This window comes from Hyperoodon ampullatus (assembly GCF_949752795.1).
Source record: "Hyperoodon ampullatus genome assembly, chromosome: 1".
NCBI classification, from domain to species: Eukaryota; Metazoa; Chordata; class Mammalia; order Artiodactyla; family Ziphiidae; genus Hyperoodon; species Hyperoodon ampullatus.
The window spans coordinates 154,595,958-154,623,139 of NC_136914.1; the positions used below are offsets into that span (position 1 = coordinate 154,595,958).

A 27,182-nucleotide genomic window follows, 5' to 3' on the forward strand; every position below is an offset into this window, starting at 1 on the left:
TAGGTGAAAGCCAATAAGCCTTAGTCACGGGCAAGTCTCCACTTTCCCAAGAATGAATTAGATGGCATTCCATCAGTGGTTGAATTCAGAGAGAAGGGTTCTCATCTAGGACAGCAGTGATACAGAGATAGGCAAATTTCTTCATCAGTTACCTGGGCAGCTTCATCCAGAGGTTCATGGAGTGGGCAGTGGAAGGCAGCCTGGAGGATGAAGTCTCCAGGGTGTCCCTAACCCAGAGCCAGGACTCATAGGTACTTCCACATCTAAGATGCTGAGTGAATTGGTATGAGATGGGTTCTAGGCATTAGAATTGTTTTAGCATGCATCTTGGTGATTGTCATGTCCAATCAGGTTGAGAACCACTATCCTAAATGAAAGCCTACTAGGGAGTTCAGGGTCAGTGCTGGGTAAAGGGCAAAGCACTAGAGCTGTAGTTAGAAGATTCTTTTACTTAGTAACTGTGTAACCTTGGGCCAGTCCCCTGCCTTCCCCATGCCTATTTCTCCCTTTGTCTATATAACCAGGAGAATGGTGCCCCATGAAGTTGTTGTGAAAATCAAATTTCATAATGTAGGAACTCAATAAAGTTCTTTAAATGTGAAATACCGTGCCACCAACTAGTTAAGTACTTGTCAGCCACAAATGAAGCTGGCATCATGTGGTCTGAGAGTTGGGGCAAAATAGCAGTGGCCACCTTCCACTCTAGCCCTGATGGGGTGGAGGCTACTAGTCTTGCCAAGGAAGTGAAATTCCTGTATCTCAGATTAAAACATAATAACAGTGGCTCAAGTAACATAAAAGTAAATCCTGACTATTTTATGAAACTGTGTGCAATCAATCAAAATTCTAAATTTAAACTAAACTGTTATAGTTCTAGAGCCAGGTATATTTCTTTAGGGGAATTCTAATTGAGATCCATTATGGCCCCAGTTGTCTTTTTTCTTGTTATTATTTTTAATCTTGCCACTCTTCCTTACTCTCCACTCTGCCAGGCTGGTCTATATCAAGTTAGTTTTTCAAACTTGACCCAATATTTCTTTGCCTTGTCAGATACCTGGAATAAGTGTGTTATATCCAAGTTGCACACTCCAGATGCAAGGACTGTACCCTGCAGTATTCTCTAAGCAACAACTCAGATCCTTAAGGCTTCTTCTTTTTTTTTTTTCCCCAACGCTTAGGTTTACAAGTTAAGGTAATAGACAGATACATCAGAAAGTGCATCAATACAAAACCATCCTACCAAACTTTTAAAAAGAACATCTGTTTCAGACTGAAGTTTTCTGACTTATCAAGGGGATTCGTGGTGGGTACGGAGAACAGTCTTAGAGTACATGCCCGCCTTCTTTCTGTCAGGGAACCAAAGTATCGACTAAGATAGCTTCTTTCATGAAGTCTTTAGCTCTGATAGACTCCACACGCAACATGTAGCATTTACTTAGTCTAGAAGTTCATGAATATCATCCCATGTGATTCTATGTAACAGTAGATACCATTACAAGAAATGCAGTGGAAGCTACTCCATATTTCAGGGTTTAAATGATATTTCTCCAGAAGCTTTCTCTATCCTCCCATTCCTGTTCTAAACTAGGTTCAGCTTTTCTACTCAGGATTTGCCATGTATCTCAGTTTCAATTATTTATTCCTGTTCCTTTTCATGGTTGTTGTTGGCTGTCTGATTCCCCTGTAGACTAAAAGCTCCATCTAATATATCTGATCTCTGAGAAGCAAAGGAGTTATTGTCTAAGTAACATTCAGACCTTTAAGGTATCTTTTTTTTTTTTTTTTTTTTTTTGCTGAGATATAGTTGATATACAACATTGTGTTAGTTTCAGGTGTACAGCATAGTGATTCAGTTTTGGGTTGTTTTTGTTTGTTTGCAGATTATATTCCATTATAGGTTATTACAAGATATTGGATATAATTCCCTAAGCTATACAGTAAACGCTGTTGCTTGTCTATTTTAGTGTATAGTAGTTTGTATCTGTTAAACCTATACTCCTAATTTATCACTCCCCACCTCCCACTTCCCTTTGGTAACCATAAGTTTATTTTCTATGTCTGTGGGACTGTTTCTGTTTTGTATACAGAGTCGTTTGTATTATTTTTTAGATTCCACATAGAAATGATATTATATACCGTTTGTCTTTCTCTGACTTGTTTCACTAAGCATAATATTCTCTAGGTCCATTCACGTTGCTGCAAATGGCAATATTGCATTCTTTTTTATGGCTAAGTAATACACCAGTGTGTGTGTGTGTGTGTGTGTGTGTGTGTGTGTGTGTGTGTGTGTGTATCTATCTATGTGTACCACATCTTCTTAAGCCAGTTGTCTGTTGATGGACACTTAGGTTGCTTCCATGGCTTGGCTGTTGTAAATAGCACCACTGTGAACACTGGTGTTCATGTGTCTTTTCAAATTAGAGTCTTCTTTTTTTTCTGGATATATACCCACGAGTGGAATTGCTAGACCATAAGGTAGGTTCTACGTTTTTAACTTTTTAAGGAACCTCGATACTGCTTTTAAGGTATCCTTTTTTTTATTAACAAAAACCCAAGGGTTATTTGATATCAGATTATAAATATTAGAAATGAGAATTTAAAATTGGGTTTCTAATAGCTCCTGAAAAAAAGCAATGCATGGATATTGTAAAACAAAATTCTAATAGGAATGATTGTTAACAGCTTGAATGGTTTTCCTTCATAAATATTTTTATAACTAACAGTTTGTGTGTACATAGTCTTTTTAAAATGTACACAAATTGAATCATACTATAGAATGTTCTGCTCCTTATATTTTTCACTTAATCATCATTTACCCTGGAGCTCTTCTATGTCAGCACCTAAGGCAACTGTACCTGGTATATTTTATTGCTGTATTGTGTTCATTGTAATGTATTTAATAATTCTCATGTCAATTATATTAGGATATTTACATTATGTCCTAACCATCTTTTTTGCTTTTTTAATTAATTTTTAAAAACCGAGGTAACATTGGTTCATAACACTATATGTTTCATGTGTACAATATTATATTTTTATTTCCATATACCCTACAGTGTGCTCACCACCAAAATTTTAGTATCTATCACCCTAGAGTTGATGCCCTTTACCCAATTCACCCTCCCCCTCTGGTAACCACTACTCTCTCTTCTACATCTATATATTTTTGTTTGGTTTGGTTTATTCATTTATCTTTGTTGTTAGTTTATTAGTTTTTTATATTCTACATATGAGTGAAACCATATGGTGTTTGTCTTTCTCATTCTGGCTTATTTCACTTAACTTAATACCCTCAAGGTCCACCCACTTTGTCCCAAATGGCAAGATTTCAAAAGATGTGTGTATGTTTAATTTTGGGTGTGTGTGTGTTTGTGTGTGCATGTATGTATGTGTGTGTGTGTGTGTGTGTATATATATGTGTGTGTGTGTATATATATATATATATATATATATATATATATATATATATAATGCAATTTAAACCTCATGTTTCTTGATCCACAAGGAACTTCAAACTTTCTAATGGAGGTATGCAATTAAATATGCCAATCAAGATAGATGAGTCACTGGGCTTCCCTGGTGGCGCAGTGGTTGAGAGTCCGCCTGCCGATGCAGGGGACATGGGTTCGTGCCCCGGTCCGGGAAGATCCCACATGCCGCAGAGCAGCTGGGCCCGTGAGCCATGGCTGCTGGGCCTGCGTGTCCGGAGTCTGTGCTCCGCAACGGGAGAGGCCACAACAATGAGAGGCCCACGTACCACCAAAAAAAAAAAAAAAAAAAAGATAGATGAGTCACACCTAGAAATGATCACTCTGTAAAAAGTGAAAATGTACACTCTGAATTGTTAGTGGAGAAAGAGTAGAGAAAGTAAATTTTTAAAGATTACCATGTATATCCCCATTTAACTGCTGATTTATTGGACAAAGAAAAACTTCACACTTTGATGGCTTATTATATTATTATTGAAAAATATGTTTTTAGCAAAGACCAGACTAGGCCAAACTAAAATAGACATTCTCTATTAAGGATACCTCTTATCAAGTGTGGAAAGGTGGGTTGTCGTTAGAGACATGATACTGATATGGAGACGCCATCATTCCCTGTCACGAGCATGGTAATTTTTTGGTTGTTGTTAAGTTGCTTTAACCTATTCTGGGATCATTGAGTATTCTTCCAATTCTGGAAACTATCAGAGCCTAGGACAGTTGTCAGAGTCTAAAAGAGTCTAATGACAGTTAAAGTTTGTTATCAGGAAAATCAGTGGCCTCTCCCATGTTTATAAAGAGTTGCTACTGTTAGATCAGCCGTTCCCATGTTTTGACAACTGACAAAATTTCACAAGTTTTTTCTTTTTTCTTTTTCTGATTATAGGATACAAGTGTAATGAAACGTTTTTGTTGCTCAATCCTGGAAGTAATTGTACCTTTGGTTATTGAGTTAGCAGGGAGTGGGCAGGGGGGAAGGGGGTCAGCGTGGTTGGCACTTCATAATAAAAAGTCCTTGAGAAACCTTGTTTTGAGTCCAAAATACCTTACATTTAAGTTGAGGGCCAAGAAGGGAGCAATGCTAAAGTGGTTTTATCAACTATTAGTGTTCATGCAGAAATAATTTAATGTATTATTGATGATTTATACCCAAGGCTCTTTCTTCACAGGGCAGAATTCTAGAATTCTTATAGTCATTACTGAGGTATTCCACTTTGACTTCCAGATGGCACTAAAATTGGAAGGCTAGAATACAGAGTTATTCAACTTTTTCTCAAGTAAATACATAGTCAGACCTCATGGTCAGAGTATGGGTTTGAAAGAAGATTAGCCATATCTCTCAAGCTTTTTTAGAAAGGACCCCAGTACTTACACCATGAATTGTTCTGTCAGAATTTGAAATTTGTTTATACAATACACATATGTTTATTTACATGTTTACTGTCTCCTACAATGAGCTGTAGAGACTCTCGCTGACCCAGTGAGTACTATAATATCTGACACTTGGCGGATGTTGATGACATAGGTGTTGATTCAATAAATAAGTCAGTCTTTCTTCACCAGTCCCAGTGCCAGGGTGTCATCCATGGGTTGATCAGGGATTAGTGTTGTATCTCAACCTCATACTAAAAAGTTGCAAGCTAGTACCATTGTGATTATTTATTCAATGTATAAATTGTAATTAGGCACCTATTTAAAAATATATTTTTTAACTTGTCAGTCTAATATCTGCTTGTTTAAAGTAGTCAAACAATGCAGAAATGCGTATGGTACAGAATAGAAGGTTCCTATCCCCCCCCAGAGTATCACAGTAACAGTCCAATGGGCATTCTTGGCACTTCCTTGAGTACATCGTGGCAAATGATTAATGATGACGAAACAGGCTTCTTCTGGACCAGAAATCCAGAACATCTGATAGAGAAGAATCGCCTCAGTTAATCAGGCTGTGATCTCCTCCAGATCTCCTAGCTGCATTGTGCCTAACATAGCTGAAGGGGGCAGAAACAGCCACTGCACCGTCCACTGAGCTCTTTCATTAACTGTTATAATCAAAACTAGATTTTGGTAGGAAAAATTATGTATTTCTTAAAAAAAAAAAAAAAGATGCTCTTGTGACCTTAACAGCTAGAAAAGGGGTGTGATGCAGTAAGTAGTCATCTGCGCTCATTAAACACAATGGCCCAGACTCTCGGCCTCTTTGAGGCCCTAGATTTAGAATAACCTTTATCATCTGATTGAAAGATAAATTTCATATGAACCAGATGCTTTTCTATATCAACAATCTCTCCCTCAACATGTTCTATGGGAAATGCTCATTTCACATTCTACTGCGAACTTGCTATCGTTTATTTTGTGAAAAGTTTGCTCATGAAATAAAACACTTAATAAACACTTAACAATAAAACACATAATAACAGGAACAATCATTAGTGCAGATCAAATTCTCAGTATATCAGTTTCCTTGACTTTCGATTAGGGATAATTAGACTTAATTGCTCTTACCTGATAAAGTGAGATGAGAGTTAAAATTGATTTTCAACATTGAAGGACAGACCAAGTAAAGCAGCAATAATAACAACAATAAATAGTAATAAAATCATAATAGTACAATAAAAACTGTTTTATTCAGCACCTATATATTAGAGGCTCTATGCTAACTAAATACCCTACTTATATGGTACTAGAAAATTCATAGAACTAATTTACAAGTTAGGTATGATTATTATTTCAGATGAATAAAGACTTAGAGAGGTTAAGTAATTTTCCAGTCATTAAACTAGTAAATGAGAGCACTGTGATTGATATTTGCAGCTCTAATCTATTGGCAGCGGCTTATAGTGGTTGGGAATGTTGATGCAATGTCCAGGCATGGCCAGAGAGTATGTCCAGATCGATTAGTAACATCTGCCAGAAGTATGGGTAAGGACGGGGCAGAACAGAACATAAGCTGTATATTTGTCTCTTGCATCACATCAAGATGGTGTAAATTAGGGAGGAAAAAATGTTTGCTCCCTTTAAGCATCACAGTCTAAGGACCCTGTGCCCAGTTATAACAAAAAGCTGTATGGGGGCTTCCCTGGTGGCACAGTGGTTGAGAGTCCACCTACCAATGCAGGAGACATGGGTTCGTGCCCCAGTCCGGGAAGATCCCACATGCCACGGAGCGGCTGGGCCCGTGAGCCATGGCTGCTGAGCCTGCGCGTCCGGAGCCTGTGCTCTTCAACGGGAGAGGCCACAACAGTGAGAGGCCCACGTACCGCAAAAAAAAAAAAAAAAAAAGCTGTATGGTTCCAAAGCGTACAGTGGCTGAGATGTGCCAGAGGCAGAGCTACTGGCTTCCCACAAATAACAATCATCCCACTGGCCAAGCAGCTCCCCGACGGCTCCCCAGCAGTAGCATTGTCCCATCACAACAAAGCGCCTTTGCCCTCAGACACATAGGACCAATGTCTGACACTGAGGGTTTCCCTGAAAAATGCACTGTCCTCTGTTTTGAGTCAGCCTTATTGTTCAGAGCTTAGGGAGTGAGGCTTATGTCCAGATATGGGACAATAATATGTGCTATGCTCTTGTTGCCAGCAATGTTGTGGGTCACCATGATACCTAGACTTTTCAATTCTGCAGTGCTCTGAAATGACCTCCTCGTGCCCTAACCCTCAAAGTTTGGAGACGTATTTTTGCCTAACTCCAATACCACCTCCTCGGAAGTCTTCCAGCAGCAACAGCAGCAGCCAGAGTCAGTGTATCGATTCTTGTCACCTCAGTGTCTAGAACACTGCCAGTAAATATTTAACAAATAAAAGGATTAATAGCTGTGCCGATACTTAAGAAATTAGGTGTAGTTAAACTACAATGAGTTTTGAGACTCAGGAAGATAAAAAGGTAGTAATTATTCCAAAGTTACTTTCCTTGGATCTGCTCTGATCATGTGTGAAGCACACAGTCTAGCAGCAAAATATAGTAGAGGATGGGCTCAGCTTCCTGGGTGTGGTGGGCTTGACTCAGTGGGGAGAGACATGATCCCTACAATGTACTGATGGTTCAGAAAAGCCATAGGTCTGGGGCTAAGGAGCAGCGACCGATACATATTGAAAGTGTGTCATTTGTGTGTTTCTTTGCTTTTGGCTTGTACAAAAGTCACTGACGTATCTCCCACTGGTCTATGAAAGGCAGATAACTGATACAGTAAGTAGTTCACCAGCAGTGTCTATGACTAGATGTATTGGGTTGGCCAAGATTTGATAGCTACCAAATGTTAACTAGTATTCAAAAGTCTCCTGAAGTCTCTGGTGTGTTGTGTCTGCTGGGATGCTTTGGGGTGTAAATAATAAAAAGCAAAACTCCAAATAGCTTATACAGTAAGGAAGTTTTATCCCCAAAACAAGAACGCTTGTGATGGGGTCACTGAAAGATGGGTTAACTCAGCAGCTCAGTCACATCTTGAAGGAATACTTTGCCATCCTCTCTGACTTAACTTTGTCCTCAAGGTAGCTCCCTCCTGGTTGCGAGATGGCTGCTGCACTTCCAAGCAATATGTGGTAATAAGTAAGGAAACCTTTCCCTAAAAGGCCCCCAGCAGCCCTCTCCTCACATCACATTGGCTAGAATTGGGTCAGTGCCCATCTTAACAAATCACTGGTAAGGGAAGTGGGATTACTAAAACTTGCTTAGGTAATTAGAATCTACTCCTAAATTGAAGATAAGGTCACCTTCCTTAGGGGAATCATGAGTTGGGAGAACCTGGACAAAATCAGGCTTCTTTTAACACGGAGAAGGAGAAAGGGACTTGGCCCTTGAATAGGCAGCCAACAGTGTCTGCTCTGTATGCTCAGTGGACATGCCATATCCATACTTCCATAATACCTTCCATAGCAGCAAGTCAGTCCCCAGTTGGCTAATAACCTTAATTTGGTGATGGTGGCAACTTTTCATATGAAAATTTAGCCATCATCTGGTGAGGTAAAGGCAAACCATGAAAAATCAATTCAGGTAAGACGGCAAAATCTGCATTACCTGATGTTACCAATGAAATCCAACTCCCCATTCCCAAATCGGGGCAGCTTATTGACTGTAAAGGCTTAGGTCACTCCAGCAGGAGGGGACATTTCTCTGAGATAAGAAAAGTGAGAAGGAACAGCCTTCAAGTGAACGTGGGGGGAAAAAGCTCCCTAAGAAGAGGAAAAGGCAGAAAACTGAAAGGATCAGGAAGTGCTGGAATGACTGGCTCACAGTGAGTGGGAAGAGAATGGCAGGAAGGAAGGTGAAAAGGGGGGAAGGAGAGGCCATTCAGAGCCTTGCAGGTCCCACTAAGGAGCTGGGGGTTACATTCTAAGTGCAGTGGGGAGACACTGAAGGGTTAAACGGGATCTACAAATGTAAAATCATACCAATAATCCTATGCAGGATTGTTTTATATGTTGGAAAGAGTAACTCTGTTTAATGTAGGCCGTATATCATTAGAGAAGCTACTCACAAAATCCCCACTTAATAGGCAGTTGCCAGGAATTCAACTTCATTACCTTGGTTCTGTGCAGAGTTGACCTTTAGTTCGCGCTGGTGGATGGATGCACGTTTGTGGACGGGATAGCCTAGTGGAATGACTTAGTCAGGAGCGGCACTTAAGACATTTTAAATAAATGATAATGCCTCTGAAAAGAAATAAAACTCCTGTTTCCCTATTGGATGAGGCTGCTGTTCATTTCAGTCGCTGTTCACTAGTTTATCTCCTGACTGTTTTTAATTTAATTTTCCTTTTTTAATTGGAGCATAGTTGAGTTACAATGTTATGTTAGTTTCTGGGGTACAGCAAAGTGATTCAGTTATACACACACAGATATTATTCTTTTTCATAGCCTTTTCCAATATGGTTTATTATAAGATACTGAATATAGTTCCCTGTGCTATACAGTAGGAGCTTGGTGTTTATTTTATATACAGTAGTGTATGTGTATCTGCTAATCCCAAACTCCTAATTTATCCCTCCCCCACCCCCTTTTCCCCTTTGGTAACCATAAATTTGTTTTCTATGCTAACTGACTTTTAGAACCTAAAAAGGGAATGCTGCCAGAAATAGGATGGGTAAACACATCTCCCCCCATGGTCAGCCAGCTCTCCTTTCAGTCATGCATGTGGCTTGTGAACTCTGGGACACATGCGTACGGGGTTCACTATGTGATGGAGGTTGCCTGTTCCCGTTGCCAAGTCCTTTCATACTTCATGTTACATCATTGAGCTCAACACACTCCAGAGCTCTCCTGTTTCCTTAGCAGTTCCTTGATAACAAGTCCATATGTCAGTTTTCTTTTCAACAACCTCACTTTTTCAACAATCGCTAAGCCTTCTTCCTCTGGCTTCTGTGAGAAAGACGGATTAGAGAGAGAGATTCAGGGAACAGAGCCAGGCGATTTGGATAATGATTGGACAAAGGACAGAACTGAGATAATTCCAGGAGTTTTCAGCCAACCCCATCTCATCCCAAGGGATAGTTCTCAAGCTGAAACACAAAGGTTATCAGAGTTCTTGAGATCCTGCCCTGGATCCATTCCCCTTTTCCATGACCTCTTTTTGGAACACTGGTGCATTATAAGTGGCATGGCCTTCAGAAGAAAGCACTGACGAGTTTTCCTACTCTTGTTTACAAAACATTTTTAAATGCTTCTGGGTAAATGCAAATGACTGTGATGCCTCTCTACCTATTTCCTGCCAATGGCAGTCTTCTAAGAATGGTTAATATCAGATGTGAAATTATTTTCCTGAATGTTGTTTCTTTTCTCTTTTCATTATGAAGTATATTCGGTGCTCTTCGAACTGGTGCTTATATGGTGTACATTTTGATGACCAAAGGCCTGAAGCATTCAGTTTGTGACCAGGGTTTTTACAATGGACCTGTCAGCAAATTCTGGGCTTATGCATTTGTGCTAAGCAAAGCACCCGAACTAGGTGAGTGTCTTCTCTCCTTACATTTCCTCCCCCAAACCCCCACCCCTTTGTAGCTACACACCCACAATATTTATGGAAAAATGAACAAAGAAATAATTTGAAGGTCCTGTTTCACTGGTTGCAGGAAAGTTACAATGAATGAATTTGCGTTCTTGACTAACTTCCACTGTTTTTTTTCTCTCCCCTCCTTCCCTCCTTTTAAATAATTGTACATTGAATATGAAGAGCAGAATAGTTTACATAGAACATGCACGTATCCAAGCCTTACTGAAAACACACATCCAGAGGCTTATAACATCTACCCAGCCCCTTCTCTGAGGCCATTAACAACTGCGCTAATATTAGAATATTGGGAAAAGTTAGCCACACAGCTATTTCCCAGTCCCACATCGAAGTGTAATTTCAGCTCTGGAGTTTGGACGCAGACTAGGAAATTCAGCTTTTTGTTTGGGTATCCTCATGTTCTCATTAACAAAATATTAAGGGTTAGTTTCTGGTGTTGTTTAATTTTAATCATCAAAGAAATAGGCCTTAGGGGAATGTAGTTCATCTTCTAGAAATTAATCTAAAATACTGGGGCTAGAAGTTAATCCAATATCTATATATGTAGATTCCTAAGGTTTTTCCTTTAACTCTTTAATAGTCTTAATATAAGTGTGGCACAAGTTAGCAGAAACAGTGGAAAATTAAGTAGCAAGTGTTTGACACAGACACAGTTCCCCAGGAAAATATCTCTACTGCCAGAGAAAGGGATCCACCAGTGATAATAAGCTCTGAGTTCATCCATGAGCAGCGCTGGCCAGCATGTCACAAACTGGTACATATCCTTAGGGGACGCCTGTCCATCCTCTGGGTTTCTTAATGTTTTATCTGGAATTAAGAATTGGGTTATTTCGTTCAAAATTTTTATTTATAGATTGTGTCCTGTTTCTCCTAAAAGGGGGGTTAGAGGTCATAATTTCACTATATCACCTGCAGTATTAGCTATCAAGTCTTTCTGAAAGGTGCCCCTAGTTTGTGTCTGTGTCTGTTCACAGTGGATATGACGTGTCTCCCATGTGTGCATACGCCACCTATAGCCACTCTCCGCCGCAGGCTGTAACCTGATGCCTACAGAGTGCTGACAATTGGTTTGAACTGTTGGTTTGACCACTGTCTTCCCAGGTCAAAGACAAAGGAAGAGCAGCGGGGAAAAAACTTCAACGCTCACACACAGAGCCTATGAAAACAGTCTTAGAGTGAAATGCATTAGTATGGATTCATTCATTTATTCCTTTAATAAATTTTTAAATTTATTTTTTATTGAAGTATAGTTGATTTAAAATGTTGTGTTAATTTCTGCTATACAGCAAAGTGATTTAGTTATACCTACCTAAACATTCTTTTTTTATATATTCTTTTCCATTATGGTTTATCACAGGATTTTGAATATAGTTCCCTATGCTATACAATAGGACCTCGTTTTTTATCCATTCTATATATAATAGTTTGCATCTGCTAACCCCAAGCTCGCACTCCATCCTTCCCCCGCCCACCCCTTCCCCTTGGCAACCACAAGTCTGTTCTCTATGTCTGTGAGTCTGTTTCTGTTTTGTATATAAGTTCATTTGTGTTATATTTTAGATTCTACATATAAGTGATATCATATGGTATTTGTCTTTCTCTTTCTGACTTTCTTCACTTAGTATGATAATCTCTAGTCCCATCCATGTTGCTGGAAATGGAAATTATTTTGTTCTTTTTTATGGCTGAGTAGTATTCCATTGTATATATGTACCACATCTTCTTTATCTGTTCATCTGTTGATGGACATTTAAGTTGTTTCCATGTCTTGGCTATTGTGAATAGTGCTGCTATGAACATAGGCATGTATGTATCTTTTTGAATTATAGTTTTGTCCAAATATATGCCCAAGAGTGGGATTGCTGGATCATATGGTAGCTCTATTTTTAGTTTTTTAAGGAACTTCCATACTGTTCTCCAATATGGCTGTACCAATTTACATTCCCACCAACAGTATAGGAGGGTTCCCTTTTGTCCACATACTCTCCAGCATTTGTTATTTATAGACTTTAATTATGGCCATTCTGACTGGTATGATGTGGTACCTCATTGCAGTTTTGATTTTCATTTCTCTAATAATTAGTGGTGTTGAGCACCTTTTCATGTGCCTGTTGGTCATCTGTATGTCTTCTTTGGAGAAATGTCTGTTTACATCTTCTGCCCATTTTTCAATTGGGTTGTCTTTTTGTTGTTGAGTTGTATGAGCTGTTTTTATATTTTGGAGATTAAGCCCTTGTTGGTCACATCATTTGCAAATATTTTCTCCCAGTCTGTAGGTTGTCTTTTCGTTCTGTTTATGGTTTCCTTTGCTGTGCAAAAGCTTGTAAGTTTGATTAGGTCCCACTTGTTTATTTTTGCTTTTATTTCTATTGCCCTGGGAGACTGACCTAAGAAAACATAGGTAAGATTTATGTCAGAGAATGTTTTGCCTAAGTTTTATGGTGTTGTGTCTTATATTTACGTCTTTAAGCCATTTTGAGTTTATTTTTGTGTATGGTGAGAGGGTGTGTTCTAACTTCATTGATATACATGTGGCTGTCCAACTTCCCCACACCCCTTCCCATTGTATATTCTTGCCTCCTTTGTCAAAGATTAGTTGACCATAAGTGTGTGGGTCCTTTAATAAATTTATATTAAGCACCTACCATGGGCCAGGCATTTAAAACATTGAAATGGAATTGCTACTTTATCAAAAAAAGAAATTTATAATATGAATTTAATGAACCAGGCCCCCAGGCAACTATTTTTAGTATTTGAATTAGGACCACTAGCTGCAATGTCTTAGGCCAGAGAAGTGTTTTTCAGACTTGGAGCTACAGACAATGCCTAAAAGTCTACAGATGTGTTTTTTAGGAATTTCAAAATTCTATGAGGATATTTTAATTTTGTGTCTTCATGTATGAATAAAAGAAAAGATTGTCTTGCCAGCTACATTTCTCATAGTGATTCTTTCTTCTTTTAGAGTCATAGAGTCTCTGAGTCAGATCACTTTTCCTGAAACTGGTGCTGGTCTGAGAATGTGAGCATGTTTTTTTTCTCTTGAGTTTTTGTGACGTTTCCTTTAAAATAAATTCATACATTATTAAAGTTAGAGAATTATTCAAACTGAGAGATATCATATCCCCTTGACCCCTATACTTTATTCTGTATAATAAGTATCCTTATGAATCTCCCCTGTGTTTTTGATGAAGAATTGACTACAGATACATGAATACAGTAGATGCATGAAACTTGACTCCCCTTACATACCACCCCTGAACACCTTTACAATTTCCACCTCCCTACCCTCAACAAGTACTTTTTTTTTTAAATCAGAAAAGGTGTCTCTATGCTTCTGGCCTTTAAGCCTCAAATTACAAAGGAGCTACTTCAGTCTTTGCTTCTAGAAGTGCCTTTCCCTGCCAGGACTGCTTGTCTGTGTTCTGAGTTTTACCCAGTTGTGTTTGAGGGACTTGAGAATAAAATAGTCCCTTCTACCTTTTGAAGGAATAATATATTGAAGAGCCACCCAACCCATTCATAGCAGTCATTTTCCTTCAAAGATGTAAGTAGCCCGGTGCTGTCTGTCCTCCCAGCTTCCACGCCAGATGGACACCAACGTCTTAAGGTGGTGGACAAGTTAGGATTCATGGATGAGAACTGTTAGTGCATCACTCAGAGGTACTTGTGCTATAATCCTCTGTCTTGTTGGAGTGTTGTTGGTCCTGAGGATGTTAGTGAATCACGTGTCTTAACTAATCTAGGCCCGAACATGCCACTCCCTCCTGCCCCCATGTAGACCTTGTAATTGGACACAATTCTGTTCCCTCTTGAGCCCAAAGGAGCTGTACTCTAGTCCCCTGTGCCCCTGGCTTGATCATTGCCTTCCCTGGAGAAGCCTCATTCACCACAATAGTTCATAGGTTGCATATCAAACAATCCATTCCTTCACACTTCAAACGTGAGATTGAAGTGTTGACAGTGGGCTGAAGAGCTGAAAAAAAATTAAATCCCCAACTTGACATAGCTCAAAAATAATGAGGCTAGTGTGTGACACCAATTCTTCATGTAATTTCAGATCCGATATTTTCATGGTCTGAGTACCCTTTTTCATTTCTAAAATATGACTTATTCTCTTTCAAATACCCTGGAGCTTACTTGATAGCGGTCTTCCCAAGGTAAACTACTGAATCAAAACAGATCCAAAAATCAGTTCACCTAATTTAGTGAACATGTGTGCTTGGATGGTTTTTTGTTCATTTGAGAAGTTAAATTCCTTCCCTGTTTTTCACTCTTAGAAAACTTTGTCACTATTGTTTAATCAAGAAAGCTTTATGCATTTGGATTACTTAGAATTTTTCTTATTTTTAGGTCCCCAATTCTTCTTTTAAATTCTCTAAGATTCTGGACTCCCTATGTGTACCAGAAAGAAAAGGTCTTGTGAGAAAAAAGAACAGTTCTTCAATGTTCAATATGGAAACTCTATTTCACCGCCCCCCCCAAACCTGCATGCCTGCAGTTTTCACTGAAGTAGTTTTTTATTGTGGCAAAACATACATAAACTTTGCCATTTCTAAGTGTACAAGGCTGCAACATTAAGGATGTTTGCAATGTTGTGCAACCATCACCACCATCCATCTCCAGCACTTCTATCTTCCCCAATGGAAAACTCTGTGCCTGTTAAACACTAACATTCCCCCTTCACTAGACTCTTAATAGCAAGAAGGGCTTTCTGTTTCAGCAGAGAACAATGAGCTCATTTCAGTGAATTCCAGGGCTACAGTCTACTAGAATAAGTAAGGGGAAGAGAGCCACAAACCTGCTTTGTGTGCCAAAATCTTTGAGTGACTACTGTTTGAATTATATTAAAACCTGCTGAGATTTTGTTTTGTTAGAACTTGGAAACATCTGCTCTGAGTCTAGGTCCTTGCTCAGTTGAGCTTGTCATTGTTTTTGAAACTCTGACTCAGCAGAGCTCCAGCTAACTCTCAGAAGAGAGGGGCACAGCCGTCTGTAACAAACCACACACATAGTGGGCTCTCCATCTCTTGGTGGCCATGCATGCCCTGGGGCTGCTAAATGCTCATGAACTTCTCCAGAGCTGCACACAGGGCTACACTTAATAGCACATGGGCAGAAGGCATAGTTCAGGAGGAACACTTAGGTATGTGATCACCAGGTCCTGCCTCCAGGCTGGCTCTTGATGGAAAATAGCTGAACCAAAGGTTAGAGAGACTGGTAAAGAACATGAGCCAGAGGAAGCTAAGATATGTGACATGGCCGAAACATTCATGAGTCAGAAGTCCCACTGCTTACACTTGGCCAAAATTCTTTCCATAATGCTAACAGGACCTTTGGCCAAGAAAGATTGGTTGGCCAACATTGCATCCACAGTCCCTATCTTTTGTTTGTATTTCTAGGTCACTCTAGCTTTTGACAGGCCTGGAAGTACCACCCTCTTGGTGTAACTGGCTCATGACAAATTAAATGGGTTATTAAGTAGTTTTCCCCAGAGGAAAAATAATTCATAACTGCCAGAGTTGCGTGACTGTTGCATCTCAGCTGCGATATCAAAAGAACCATGAGAGGTCTTGGGGAGCTCTTTCTGGAACCCTACCAGCTTCCTCTCACCCAAGGAAAACTACCCTTCTCTGGGTTGGTGGCCTGCTTGGGGACAGTAATCTTGATATGGCATTGGAATGCTACTCCTGAGAGGCTCAGAGCCATTACTGGAAGATCCTCACCTTCTTTACTCCATCTATCATCCTGCATATCTGTTCTGAGAAAAATTCTTATGTGTATCTAAATTTCATTTTGAAGATCTCATGACATGTCCTTTGCCCCCACCTCCCCGTATTAAATGGAAACACCTAGTGTGTCTCAGATCAAGCCTGAGACCACCACCCCGACTCAGACAGGAAAAACACAAAGCTATGTTCAATTCCAGATTTGTAGCTTCTATGTTAGCCCATTCTAATATGGTCTGTGTTTTGTCCCCTACCACTCTTCCCACACTGAAATCGTTCTTTAGACAATAAAGTTTTACATAAAAGTGGTGATAGAGTTAAAATTAAATCTAAAGAATTTAAAAGGATAAAATGCTCATTACTTTAAGGCAAATAACTTTTATTACATTATGTTTGAATATTGTACAGGATTTATATTTATTGTAGTTAATACTTAGAGACTCATAAAAAAATCTCAATTACGAATGAATAAATTTGTTTTTAACATACAATTCCTTGGACTTCTACCTTCTTTCCACTGGGAACAAAGGTAGCCTGGAATTACTGTGTCTACGTTATAGTCCATAGAAGGAAGGGGAGGCACAGAGTAGTAATTACACAGAAATAGTGGATCTTTGACAAGCACACAAAAATAGCACAGTTTAACATAAGTAAGTAGACCCCAGGTCTCCTAACACTAGTTGTGTCCCTTAGGTATACAAGTGAGAGTTACTATCACCATCAATCGTTATTAGTCTGTCTGACATTTACAGGCTTAATATGTTAGGCATCTCAAAATAGAGAAGAAGACTTCAAAGAAAATTTTATAAGAGGTTCAGAAATGCAGCAGCTGGAAATTTTCCTTTTCTGTTCTAAACAAATAAGAAATAATAATGTTGAGGTATTTTGTTTGTTTGTTGTTGTTGTTTTCATATTCCCTAGGTAGCAGCTTACTTTATTTTTTATTGAAGAAGAGCTGATTTACAATCTTGTGTTAGTTTCAGGTATACAGCAAAGCGATTCAGTTATTTTTTTTTCAGATTTTTTCCCATTATAGGTTATTACAAGATATTGAATATAGTTCCCTATGCTATACAGTAAATCTTTATTGTTTACCTAACTTATCCCTCGCCCTGCCCCCACTTTCCCCTTTGGTAACCATAAGTTTGTTTTTTATGTCTGTGAGTCTGTTTTTGTTTTGTAAATGAATTCATTTGTATATATTTTAGATTCCACATGTAAGTGATAGCATATAATATTTGTCTTTGTCTGACTTCACTTTGTGTGGTATTCTCTAGGTCCATCCACGTTGTTGCAAATGGCAATATTTCATTCTTTTTTATGGCTGAGTAATATTCCATTGCATATATACACCACATCTTCTTTATCCATTTCATCTGTTGATGGACACTTGGGTTGCTTATAGTGCAGCTATCGACACTGGGGTGCATGTATCTTTTTGAATTAGAGATTTTGTCTTTTCAGGATATATGCCCAGGAGTGAAATTCCTGAGTCATATGGTAGCTCTATTTTTACTTTTTCTTTTTCTTAATATTTATTTATTTATTTATTCGGTTGCGCCGGGTCTTAGTTGTGGCAGGCAACCTCCTTAGTTGTGGCATGCAAACTCTTAGTTGTGGCCTGCATGTGTGATCTAGTTCCCTGACCAGGGATCGAACCCAGGCCCCCTGCACTGGGAGCGTGGGGTCTTATCCACTGCACCACCAGGGAAGTCCCTATTTTTACTTTTTTGAGGAACCTCCATATTGTTCTCCATAATGGCTATACCAATTTACATTTGCCCCAACAGTGTAGGAGGGTTCCCTGATGATAGTCATTCTGATTGGTGTGAAGTGATACCTCATTGTAGTTTTGTTTTGCACTATAAGAAGTAATAATGTTTAACAGTTCAGTAGGGAAATAAACTAATAGCTTCTGCTGAGTGGAATAGGGCACCACCTGTATTATTCCAACCACAGCCATCAGAACCTTAAAAGTCTTTCCAAGATCCATCATTATCTGACCTTCCTTTGTATGAGATGTTTTAGGGCATCCTTGAAGTATGAGCGATAAGACAAGGGTAAGTACTAAGTTCCCTTGTGCTTAATTAAATTTCAGAATAAGAAGAGGGACCACCTAGATCTCCTTGTTATACAAAAAGAAGTCAAGTTCGAGTTCACCAAAGGGCATGAAGGATATTGGTTTTTCCCATATCTGAAAACCACAGAGATAGGAAAGAGAATGAAGCATCTGCCTGCATAAATCCTGTTTCTGTCTCACATGGGACAGAAACAGGATTTATGCAGGCAGATGCTTTGGGTTTTTTTTTTTGGACTCGTTAATGGAATCAGGTGTATTTGTTACTGTGCTTGCTCTTCATCCATTTTTACGTAAGTGTTCTAAAGTATATTTTTCAGAACCCCTAGACTTTTAAGACAATCACTGCAGATTAATAGCATCTACCTGCTTGAGCACCATTCTTCCTTCTATAATATGAATTCTCTACCTTAGAAACAGTGATCTTTTGGATAGTCAAAATAGCTCAGATGGGAGAGCATTAGACTGAAAAAACAGTGGCCTTTTTCTTCAAAGGGTATAATATTAGTAAAATTTTGGATAGATCCTGGAAAGATTTTTCAAAGTTAATTCCATAAAAATGTGTGTCATTCTCAGTTTTTTATCACTTGATTCAATGGTACCAAAATATTCCTATTATCCTCTTCAGTAAATACAGTAGAAGATAATTTTTTTCTCTTTTCCTATTTTTGCCTTTTGTTTATTTAATTTTTTTAATTCAATTTTTATTTTATAGTAGTGTATAGTTGATTTACAATGTTGGGTTAGTTTCAAGTGTACAGCAAAGTGATTCACTTATAAATATACATATATCCATTCTTTTTCAAGTTCTTTTCCCAAATAAGTTATTACAGATTATTGAGTAGAGTTCCCTGTGCTATACAGTAGGTTCGTGTTGATTATTTATTTTATATATAGTAGTGTGTATCTGTTAATCCTAAACTCCTAATTTATCCCTCCCCCTGCCTTTTCCCTTTGGTAACCATAAGTTTGTTTTCAAAGTCTGTTTCTATTTTGTAAATAAGTTCATTTGTATCATTTTAAAATTCCACATATAAGTGATGCCATATATTTGTCTTTCTCTGTCTGACTTACTTCACTTAATATGATAATCTCTAGATCCATCCATGTTGCGGCAAATGGCATTATTTCATTCTTTTTTATGACTGAGTAATATTCCATTGTATATACACATTGTATATATGTACCACATCTTCTTTATCCATTTCTCTGTCAATGGACATTTACATTGCTTCCATGTCTTGCCTGTAGTAAATAGTAATAGTGCTGCAATAAACATTGGGGTGCATGTATCTTTTCAAATTACATTTTTTTCTGGATATATGCCCAGGAGTGGGATTGCTGGATCATATGGTAGTTCTATTTTTCATTTTTTAAGGAACCTCCATACTGTTCTCCATGGTGGCTCTACCAATTTACATTCCCACCAACAGTGTAGGAGGGTTCCCTTTTCTCCATACCCTCTCCAGCATTTATTGTTTGTAGACTTTTTAAAAAATTTTATTGGAGTATAGTTGATTTACAATGTAGTGTTAGTTTCAGGTGTACAGCAAAGTGAATCAGTTATACATATACATATTCCACTCTTTTTTTTTTTTTAGATTCTTCTCCCATATAGCCCATTACAGAGTATTGAGTAGTTCCCTGTGCTATACAGCAGGTCCTTATTAGTTATTTATTTTATATATAGTAGTATGTATATGTCAATCCCAATCTCCCAATTTATCCCTCCACCCTGTTATCCCCTGGTAAACATAAGTTTGTTTTCTACATCCATGAATGTACTTCTGTTTTGTAAATAAGTTCCATATATACAATGGAAGATTACTCAGCCATAAAAAAGTACAAAATAATGCCACTTGCAGCAACATGGATGGACCTAGAGATTGTCATACTGAGTGAAGTAAGTCAGACACAGAAAGACAAATATCATATGATATTGCTTACATGTAGAATCTAAAAAAAAGGGTATTGTTTGTAGACTTTTTGATGATGGCCATTCTGATCAGTGTGAGATCATACCTCATTGTAGTTTTGACTTGCATTTCTCTAATACTTATAGTGATGTTGAGCATTTTTTCATGTGCTTTTTGGCCATCTGTATGTCTTCTTTGGAGAAATGTCTATTTAGACCTACTGCCCATTTTTTGATTGGGTTGTTATTTTGATACTAAGCTGCATGAGCTGTTTGTATATTTTGGAGATTAATCCCTGTCGATCACTTCATTTGCAAATATTTCCTCCCATTCTGTGGGTTGTCTTTTCGTTTTGTTTGTGGTTTCTTTTGCTGTGCCAAAGCTTTTAAGTTTAATTAGGTCCTATTTGTTTATTTTTGTTTTTATTTCCATTACTCTAGGAGCTGGATCAAAAAAAGATTTTGCTGTGATTTATGTCAAAGAGTGTTCTGCCTATGTTTTCCTCTAAGAGTTTTATAGTATCCAGTCTTATATTTAGGTCTTTAATCCATTTTGAGTTTATTTTTGTGTATGGTGTTAAAGAATGTTCTAGTGTCATTCTTTTACATGTAGCTGTCCAGTTTTCCCAGCACCACTTACTGAAGAGACTGTCTCTTCCCCATTATATATTCTTGCATCGTTTGTCATAGATTAATTGACCATAGGTGCGTGGGTTTATTTCTGGGCTTTCTAGCCTGTTCCATTGATTTTTTGTGCGAGTACCATACTGCTTTGATGACTGTAGCCTTGTAGTATAGTCTGAAGTCAGGGAGCCTGATTCCTCCAGCTTCATTTTTCTTTGTCAGGATTGCTTTGGCTATTTGGGGTCTTTTGTGTCTCCATATAAATTTTAAGACTTTTTGTTCTAGGTCTATGAAAAATGCCATTGGTAATTTAATAGGAATTGCATTGAATCTGTAGATTGCATTCAATAGTATAGTCATTTTAACAATATTCATTCTTCCAATCCAAGAACATGGTATATCTTTCCATCTGTTTGTGTCATCTTCAATTTCTTTCATCAGCATATTATAGTTTTTGGAGTACAGGTTTTTGCCTCCTTAGGTAAGTTTATTTCTAGGTATTTTATTCTTTTTGATTCGATGGTAAATGGGATTGTTTCCTGTATTACTCTTTCTGATCTTTTGTTGTTACTGTATACAAATGCAACAAATTTCTGTGTATTAATTTTGTAACCTGCAACTTTACCAAATTTATTGATTAGCTCTAGTAGTTTTCTGGTAGCATCTTTAGGATTTTCTGTGTATAGTATCATGTCATCTGCAAACAGTGACAGTTTTACTTCTTCTTTTCCAATTTGTATTCCTTTTTTTTTCCTCTGGTTGCCGTGGCTAGGACTTCCAAAACTATGTTGAATAAAAGTGGCGAGAATGAACATTCTTGTCTTGTTCCTGCCCTTAGAGGAAATGATTTCAGCTTTTCACCATTGAGTATGATATTAGCTGTGGGTTTGTCATATATGACCTTTATTATGTTGAGATGTATTCCCTCTATGCCCACATTCTGGAGAGTTTATCATAAATGGGTGTTGAACTTTGTCAAAAGCTTTTTCTATCGAGATGATCATCTGGTTTTTATTTTTCAGTTTATTAATGTGGTGTATCACAATGATAGATTTGCAAATATTGAAAAATCCTTGCATCCCTGGGATAAATCCCACTTGATCATGGTGTGTATGAGCCTCTTAATGTATCGTTGGATTTGGTTTGCTAATATTTTGTTGAGGATTTTTCTATGTTCATCATTGATATTGACCTGTAATGTGTGTGTGTGTGTGTGTGTGTGTGTGTGTGTGTATGGTATCTTTGTCTGTTTTTTGGTATCAGGGTGCTGGTGGCCTCATAGAATGAGTTTGGGAGTATTCCTTCCTCTGCAATTTTTTTGGAATAGTTTCAGAAGAATAGGTGTTAACTCTTCTCTAAATGTTCTTCTGCCTCATTTATTCTGCTAGCGATTCCTTCTAGTGTCACCTGTAAAGCCATCTGGGCCTGAACTTCTGTTTGCTGGAAGATTTTAATCACAGTTTTGATTTCATTACTTGTGATTGGTCTGTTCATATTTTCTATTTCCTCCTGGTTCAGTCTTGGAAGTTTGTGCCTTTCTAAGAATTTGTCCATTTCTTCTAGGTTGTCCATTTTATTGGCATATAGTTGCTGTAATAGCCTCTTATGATCCTATGTATTTCTGTGTTGTCAATTGTAACCTCTTTTTTATTTCTAATTTTATTGATTTGAGCCCTCTCCCTTTTTTTCCTTGATGAGTTTGGCAAAAGGTTTATCAATTTTGTTTATCTTTTCAAAGAGTCAGCTTCTAGTTTCATCGATCTTTTCTATTGTTTTCTGCATCTCTATTTCATTTATTTCTGCTCTGATCTTTATTATTTCTTTCCTTCTATTAACTTTGGGTTTTGTTTGTTCTTCCTTCTCTAATTGCTATAGGTGTAAGGTTAGGTTGTTTATTTGAGATTTTTCTTGTTTCCTCAGGTAAGACTGTATCACTATAAACTTCTCTCTTAGTACTGCTTTTGCTGCATCCCACAGGTTTTGGATCATCAAGTTTTTGCTTTCAGTTGTCTCTAGGAGTTTTTTTATTTCCTCTTTGATTTCTTCAGTGATCCCTTGGTTGTTTAGTAACATATTGTTTAACGTCCACATTTTTGTGTTTCTTACAGTTTTTTTTTTCTTGTAATTGATTTCTAATCTCATAGCATTGTGGTCAGAAAAGATGCTTGATATGATTTCAATTTTCTTAAATTTACTGAGGCTTGCTTTGTGGCCCAGCATGTGATATGTCCTGAAGAATGTTCCATGTGCACTTGAGAAGAATGTGTAGTCTGCTGCTTTTGGATGGAATGCTCTATAAATATCAATTAAGTCCATCTGGTCTAGTGTGTTATTTAAGGCCTGTGTTTCCTTATTGATTTTTCTCTGGATGATCTGTCCATTGATTTAAGTGGGGTGTTAAAGTCCCCCACTATTACTGTGTTACTGTCAATTTCTCCTTTTACGGCTGCTAGCATTTGCCTTATATATCGAGGTGCTCCTATGTTGGGTGCATATATATTTACAATTGTTATATCTTCTTCTTGGATTGATCCCTTGATCATTATGTAGTGTCCTTCTTTGCCTCTTGTAATGGTCTTTATTTTAAAGTCTATTTTGTCTGATATGAGTATTGCTATTCCAACTTTCTTTTGATTTCCATTTGCATGGACTACCTTTTTCCATCCTCTAACTTTCAGTCTGTATATGTCCCTAAATCTGAAGTGGGTCTCTTATAGACAGCATATATACGGGTCTTATTTTTGTATGCATTCAGCCAGTCTATGTCTTTTGGTTGGAGCATTTAATACATTTACATTTTAAGGTAGTTATCAATATTATGTTCTTATTGCCATCTTGTCAATTGTTTTGGATTTGTTTTTGTAGGTCTTTATTCTTCCCTTCATTTTTTGGTTCCCTTCACTTGTGATTTGATGACTATCTTTAGAGTTGTATTTGGATTGCTTTTTCTTTTGTGTGTGTTTATCCATTGCAGATTTTTGGTTTGCAGTTACTATGAGGTTTTGATATAGCTGTCTATATAGAGACAAGATTGAAATTAAGAGACCAGCAACTTAAAACAAATGCATTTCCAATATCCTGCATCTGTACTCTCCTCTCCTCTTCTCATGATTACTCATTTTGACATCTTATTTTTGTGTGGATGATTTCCTACCTTTACTGTGTTTTTGCCTTTACCAGCAAGCTTTCCCATTCGTAATTTTCCTGTTTCTAATTGCTGCCTTTTCTTTTCCGCCTATAGAAGTTCCTTTAGCATTTGTTGTAAAGCTGGTTTGGTAGTGCGGAATTCTCTTAGCTTTTGCTTGTCTGTAAAGCTTTTGATTTTTCCGTCAAATCTGAATGAGAGCCTTGCTGGGTAGAGTATTCTCGGTTGTAGCTTTTTCCCTTTCATCACTAAATATATCATGCCACTCCCTTCTGGCCTGCAGAGTTTCTGTTGAAAGATCAGCTGATAACCTTGTGGGGGTTCCCTTATATGTTATTTGTTGCTTTTCCCTTGTTGCTTTTAATATTTTTTCTTTGTCATTAATTTTTGTCAGTTTAATTAGTATGTGTCTCAGTGTGTTCCTCCTTGGGATTATCCTGTATGGGATTCTCTGCACTTCCTGGACTTGAGTGTTTCCTTTCATACGTTAGGGAAGTTTTAGGCTATAATCTCTCCAAATAATTTCTCAGGCCCTTTCTCTCTCTCTTCTCCTTCTGGGACCCCTATAATGCAAATGTTGGTGCATTTAATGTTGTCCCAGCAGTCTCGTAGACTGTCCACATTTCTTTTCATTCTTCTTTCTTTATTCTGTTCCACAGCAGTGATTTCCACCAATCTGTCTTCCACCTCACTTACTTATTCTTCTGCCTCATTTATTCTGCTAGTGATTCCTTCTAGTGTATTTTTCCTTTCAGTTATTGTACTGTTCATCTCTGTTTGTTTGTTCTTTAAAGCTTCCAGCTCTTTATTAAACATTTTTTGTATCCTCTCAGTCTATGCCTCCATTGTTATTCTAAGATCTTGGATCATCTTTACTATCATTACTCTGAATTCTGTTTTGGGTAGATTGTCTATCTCCATTTCACTTAGTTCCTCTTGGTTTTATCTTGTTCCTTCATCTGGAACGTATTTCTCTGCCATCTCATTTTGTCTAATATTTTGTGTTTGTGGTCTCTGTTCCTCAGGCTACAAGATTGTAATTCTTGGTTCTAGTGTCTGCTCCCTGGTGGGTGAGGTTGGTCCAGGGACTTGTGTAGGCTTCCTGGTGGGAGGGACTGGTGCATGTCCACTGGTGGGTAGAGCTGGGTCTTGTCCCTGTTGTGGGCAGGGCCATGTCAAGGTATGTGTTTAGAGGTGGCTGTGAGCTCAGTACAACTTTAGGCACCCTGTCTGCTGATGGGTGGGGCCAGGTCTTGGTGCCAAAATGGCGACCTCTGGGAGAGCTCATGCCAATGAGTGTTCTCTGGGGTGTCTGCCATCAGTGTCCTTGCCCCCATAGTGACCATAGCCTTGTCCCTGCAGGAGACTCTCCAAGACCAGCAGGTAGGTCTGGCTCAAGCTCATATGAAATCAGTACATTGCCCTGGGTCCCAGTGCAGGTGAAACCTTGTGTGCACCCTCCGAGAATGGAGTCTCTGTTTCCCCCAGTCCTGTGGAGCTCCTGCACTCAAGCCCTGCTGGCCTTCAAAGCCAAATGCTCTGGTGGCTCATTCTCCTGATGCCAGACCCCCAGGCTGGGGAGCCTGATGTGGGGCTCAGAACTCTCACTCTTGTGGGAAAACCTCTGCAATATACTTTTGCAGTCTGTGGGTCGCCCACCCAGTGGGTGTGGGATTAAATTATATCACAAAAGCGCACCTCCTACCGTCTCATTGTGGCTTTGTCTTTGGGTGAAGAATATCTTTTTTGGTAGGTTCAAGTCTTTTTTGTCGATGGTTGTTCAGCAGTTAGTTGTGATTTTGGTGTTTTTGTGAGAGGAGGTGAGCTGAAGTCCTTCCTCTCCACCATCTTGTCTCTCATCCCAGAATAGCCTTTTGTTTAAATTTTACTTTCCTAACTTCCATATGTCAAGGCTTCACATTTTATTGGGAGCTTACAAAGATATGTTTTTAAAGAGTACCTTTATCATGTATGAAAGGAAAGTGTCCTTTTACTACTCCAGAGAAGCCTAAGAACGTTTTGCTGGGCACTTGAATTCTAATTTGTTTCTCTTGATTAATAAATATCATTTGACTCTTCCAGGTGATATTTCCTAAAATGCATGGCTGAGTTGGAAATGGACAACACGGTTATTAGTGTCCCTTCCAAATTAAAAATTAATATGATTTTGTGCAAAACACCTTTCTGTAAGTAACATTTATTGAGTGCTTACCATGTGCTAAGAAGACATGTTGAGTATCCTATTTAATCCTCAGATAATTTCAAGCTATTTTTATCCCCATTTTACATATGATGAAATGGGAAAATAGGATAAATAACTTGCCCAGGGTCACTGAGCTAGTAACTATCAGTCCAGGATTCTAACCCAGTCCATCTCATTCTCAAGTACCAGTTCAAAACAACTACCTTCTTGCAGAAATATAGATTATGATTATGTTATGGTCAAGGGGCTCATGTCCATTTTTTTCTTTGTCTTTCAGGAGATACAATATTCATCATTCTGAGGAAGCAGAAGCTGATCTTCCTGCACTGGTACCACCACATCACTGTGCTTCTGTACTCCTGGTACTCCTACAAGGACATGGTTGCCGGGGGTGGTTGGTTCATGACTATGAACTATGGCGTGCACTCCGTGATGTACTCTTACTATGCCTTGCGAGCAGCGGGTTTCCGAGTCTCCCGGAAGTTTGCCATGTTCATCACCTTGTCCCAGATCACTCAGATGCTGATGGGCTGTGTCGTTAACTACCTGGTCTTCCACTGGATGCAGCATGACCAATGTCACTCTCACTTTCAGAACATCTTCTGGTCCTCACTCATGTACCTCAGCTATCTTGTGCTCTTCTGCCACTTCTTCTTTGAGGCCTACATTGGCAAGATGAGGAAAACAATGAAGGCTGACTAGTGTCGGAACTGTGGAGGAAGCCATAGCTCAGGGTCATCAAGAAAAATAATAGACAAAAGAAAATGGCACAAGGAATCACATATGGTGCAGCTAAAACAAAACAAGACATGAGAAAACACACAACCCAAAGCAGCTTAGGGATAATTAGGTTGAGTTAACCCAGTAAGTTTATGATCCTTTTTGGGTGAGGACTCACTGAGTACACCTCCATCTCAAAGGACTGCTGCTGGAAGACCCCATTCCCTCTTTATCTGTCAACTCTAGGACAAATGAGAACAAAAGTGGGCCAGAGGCAGAGAAAGA

The 27,182-nt window shown here is 38.5% G+C and overlaps 1 protein-coding gene across 1 annotated transcript in view; it reads left to right on the top strand.

Annotated features, from left to right (window-relative positions):
* The window catches only part of ELOVL6 (ELOVL fatty acid elongase 6), a gene marked incomplete at both ends in the record, with an annotated part of 140,146 nt that extends 113,267 nt beyond the window's left edge, over positions 1–26,879 (top strand). The window contains 2 exons of the mRNA XM_079722893.1: positions 10,273–10,424; positions 26,455–26,879. Of these exons, the coding sequence (XP_079579019.1) occupies positions 10,273–10,424; positions 26,455–26,879 (577 nt within the window). The remainder of the gene's footprint in view (positions 1–10,272; positions 10,425–26,454) is intronic.
* Positions 26,880–27,182: the final 303 nt, after the last annotated feature.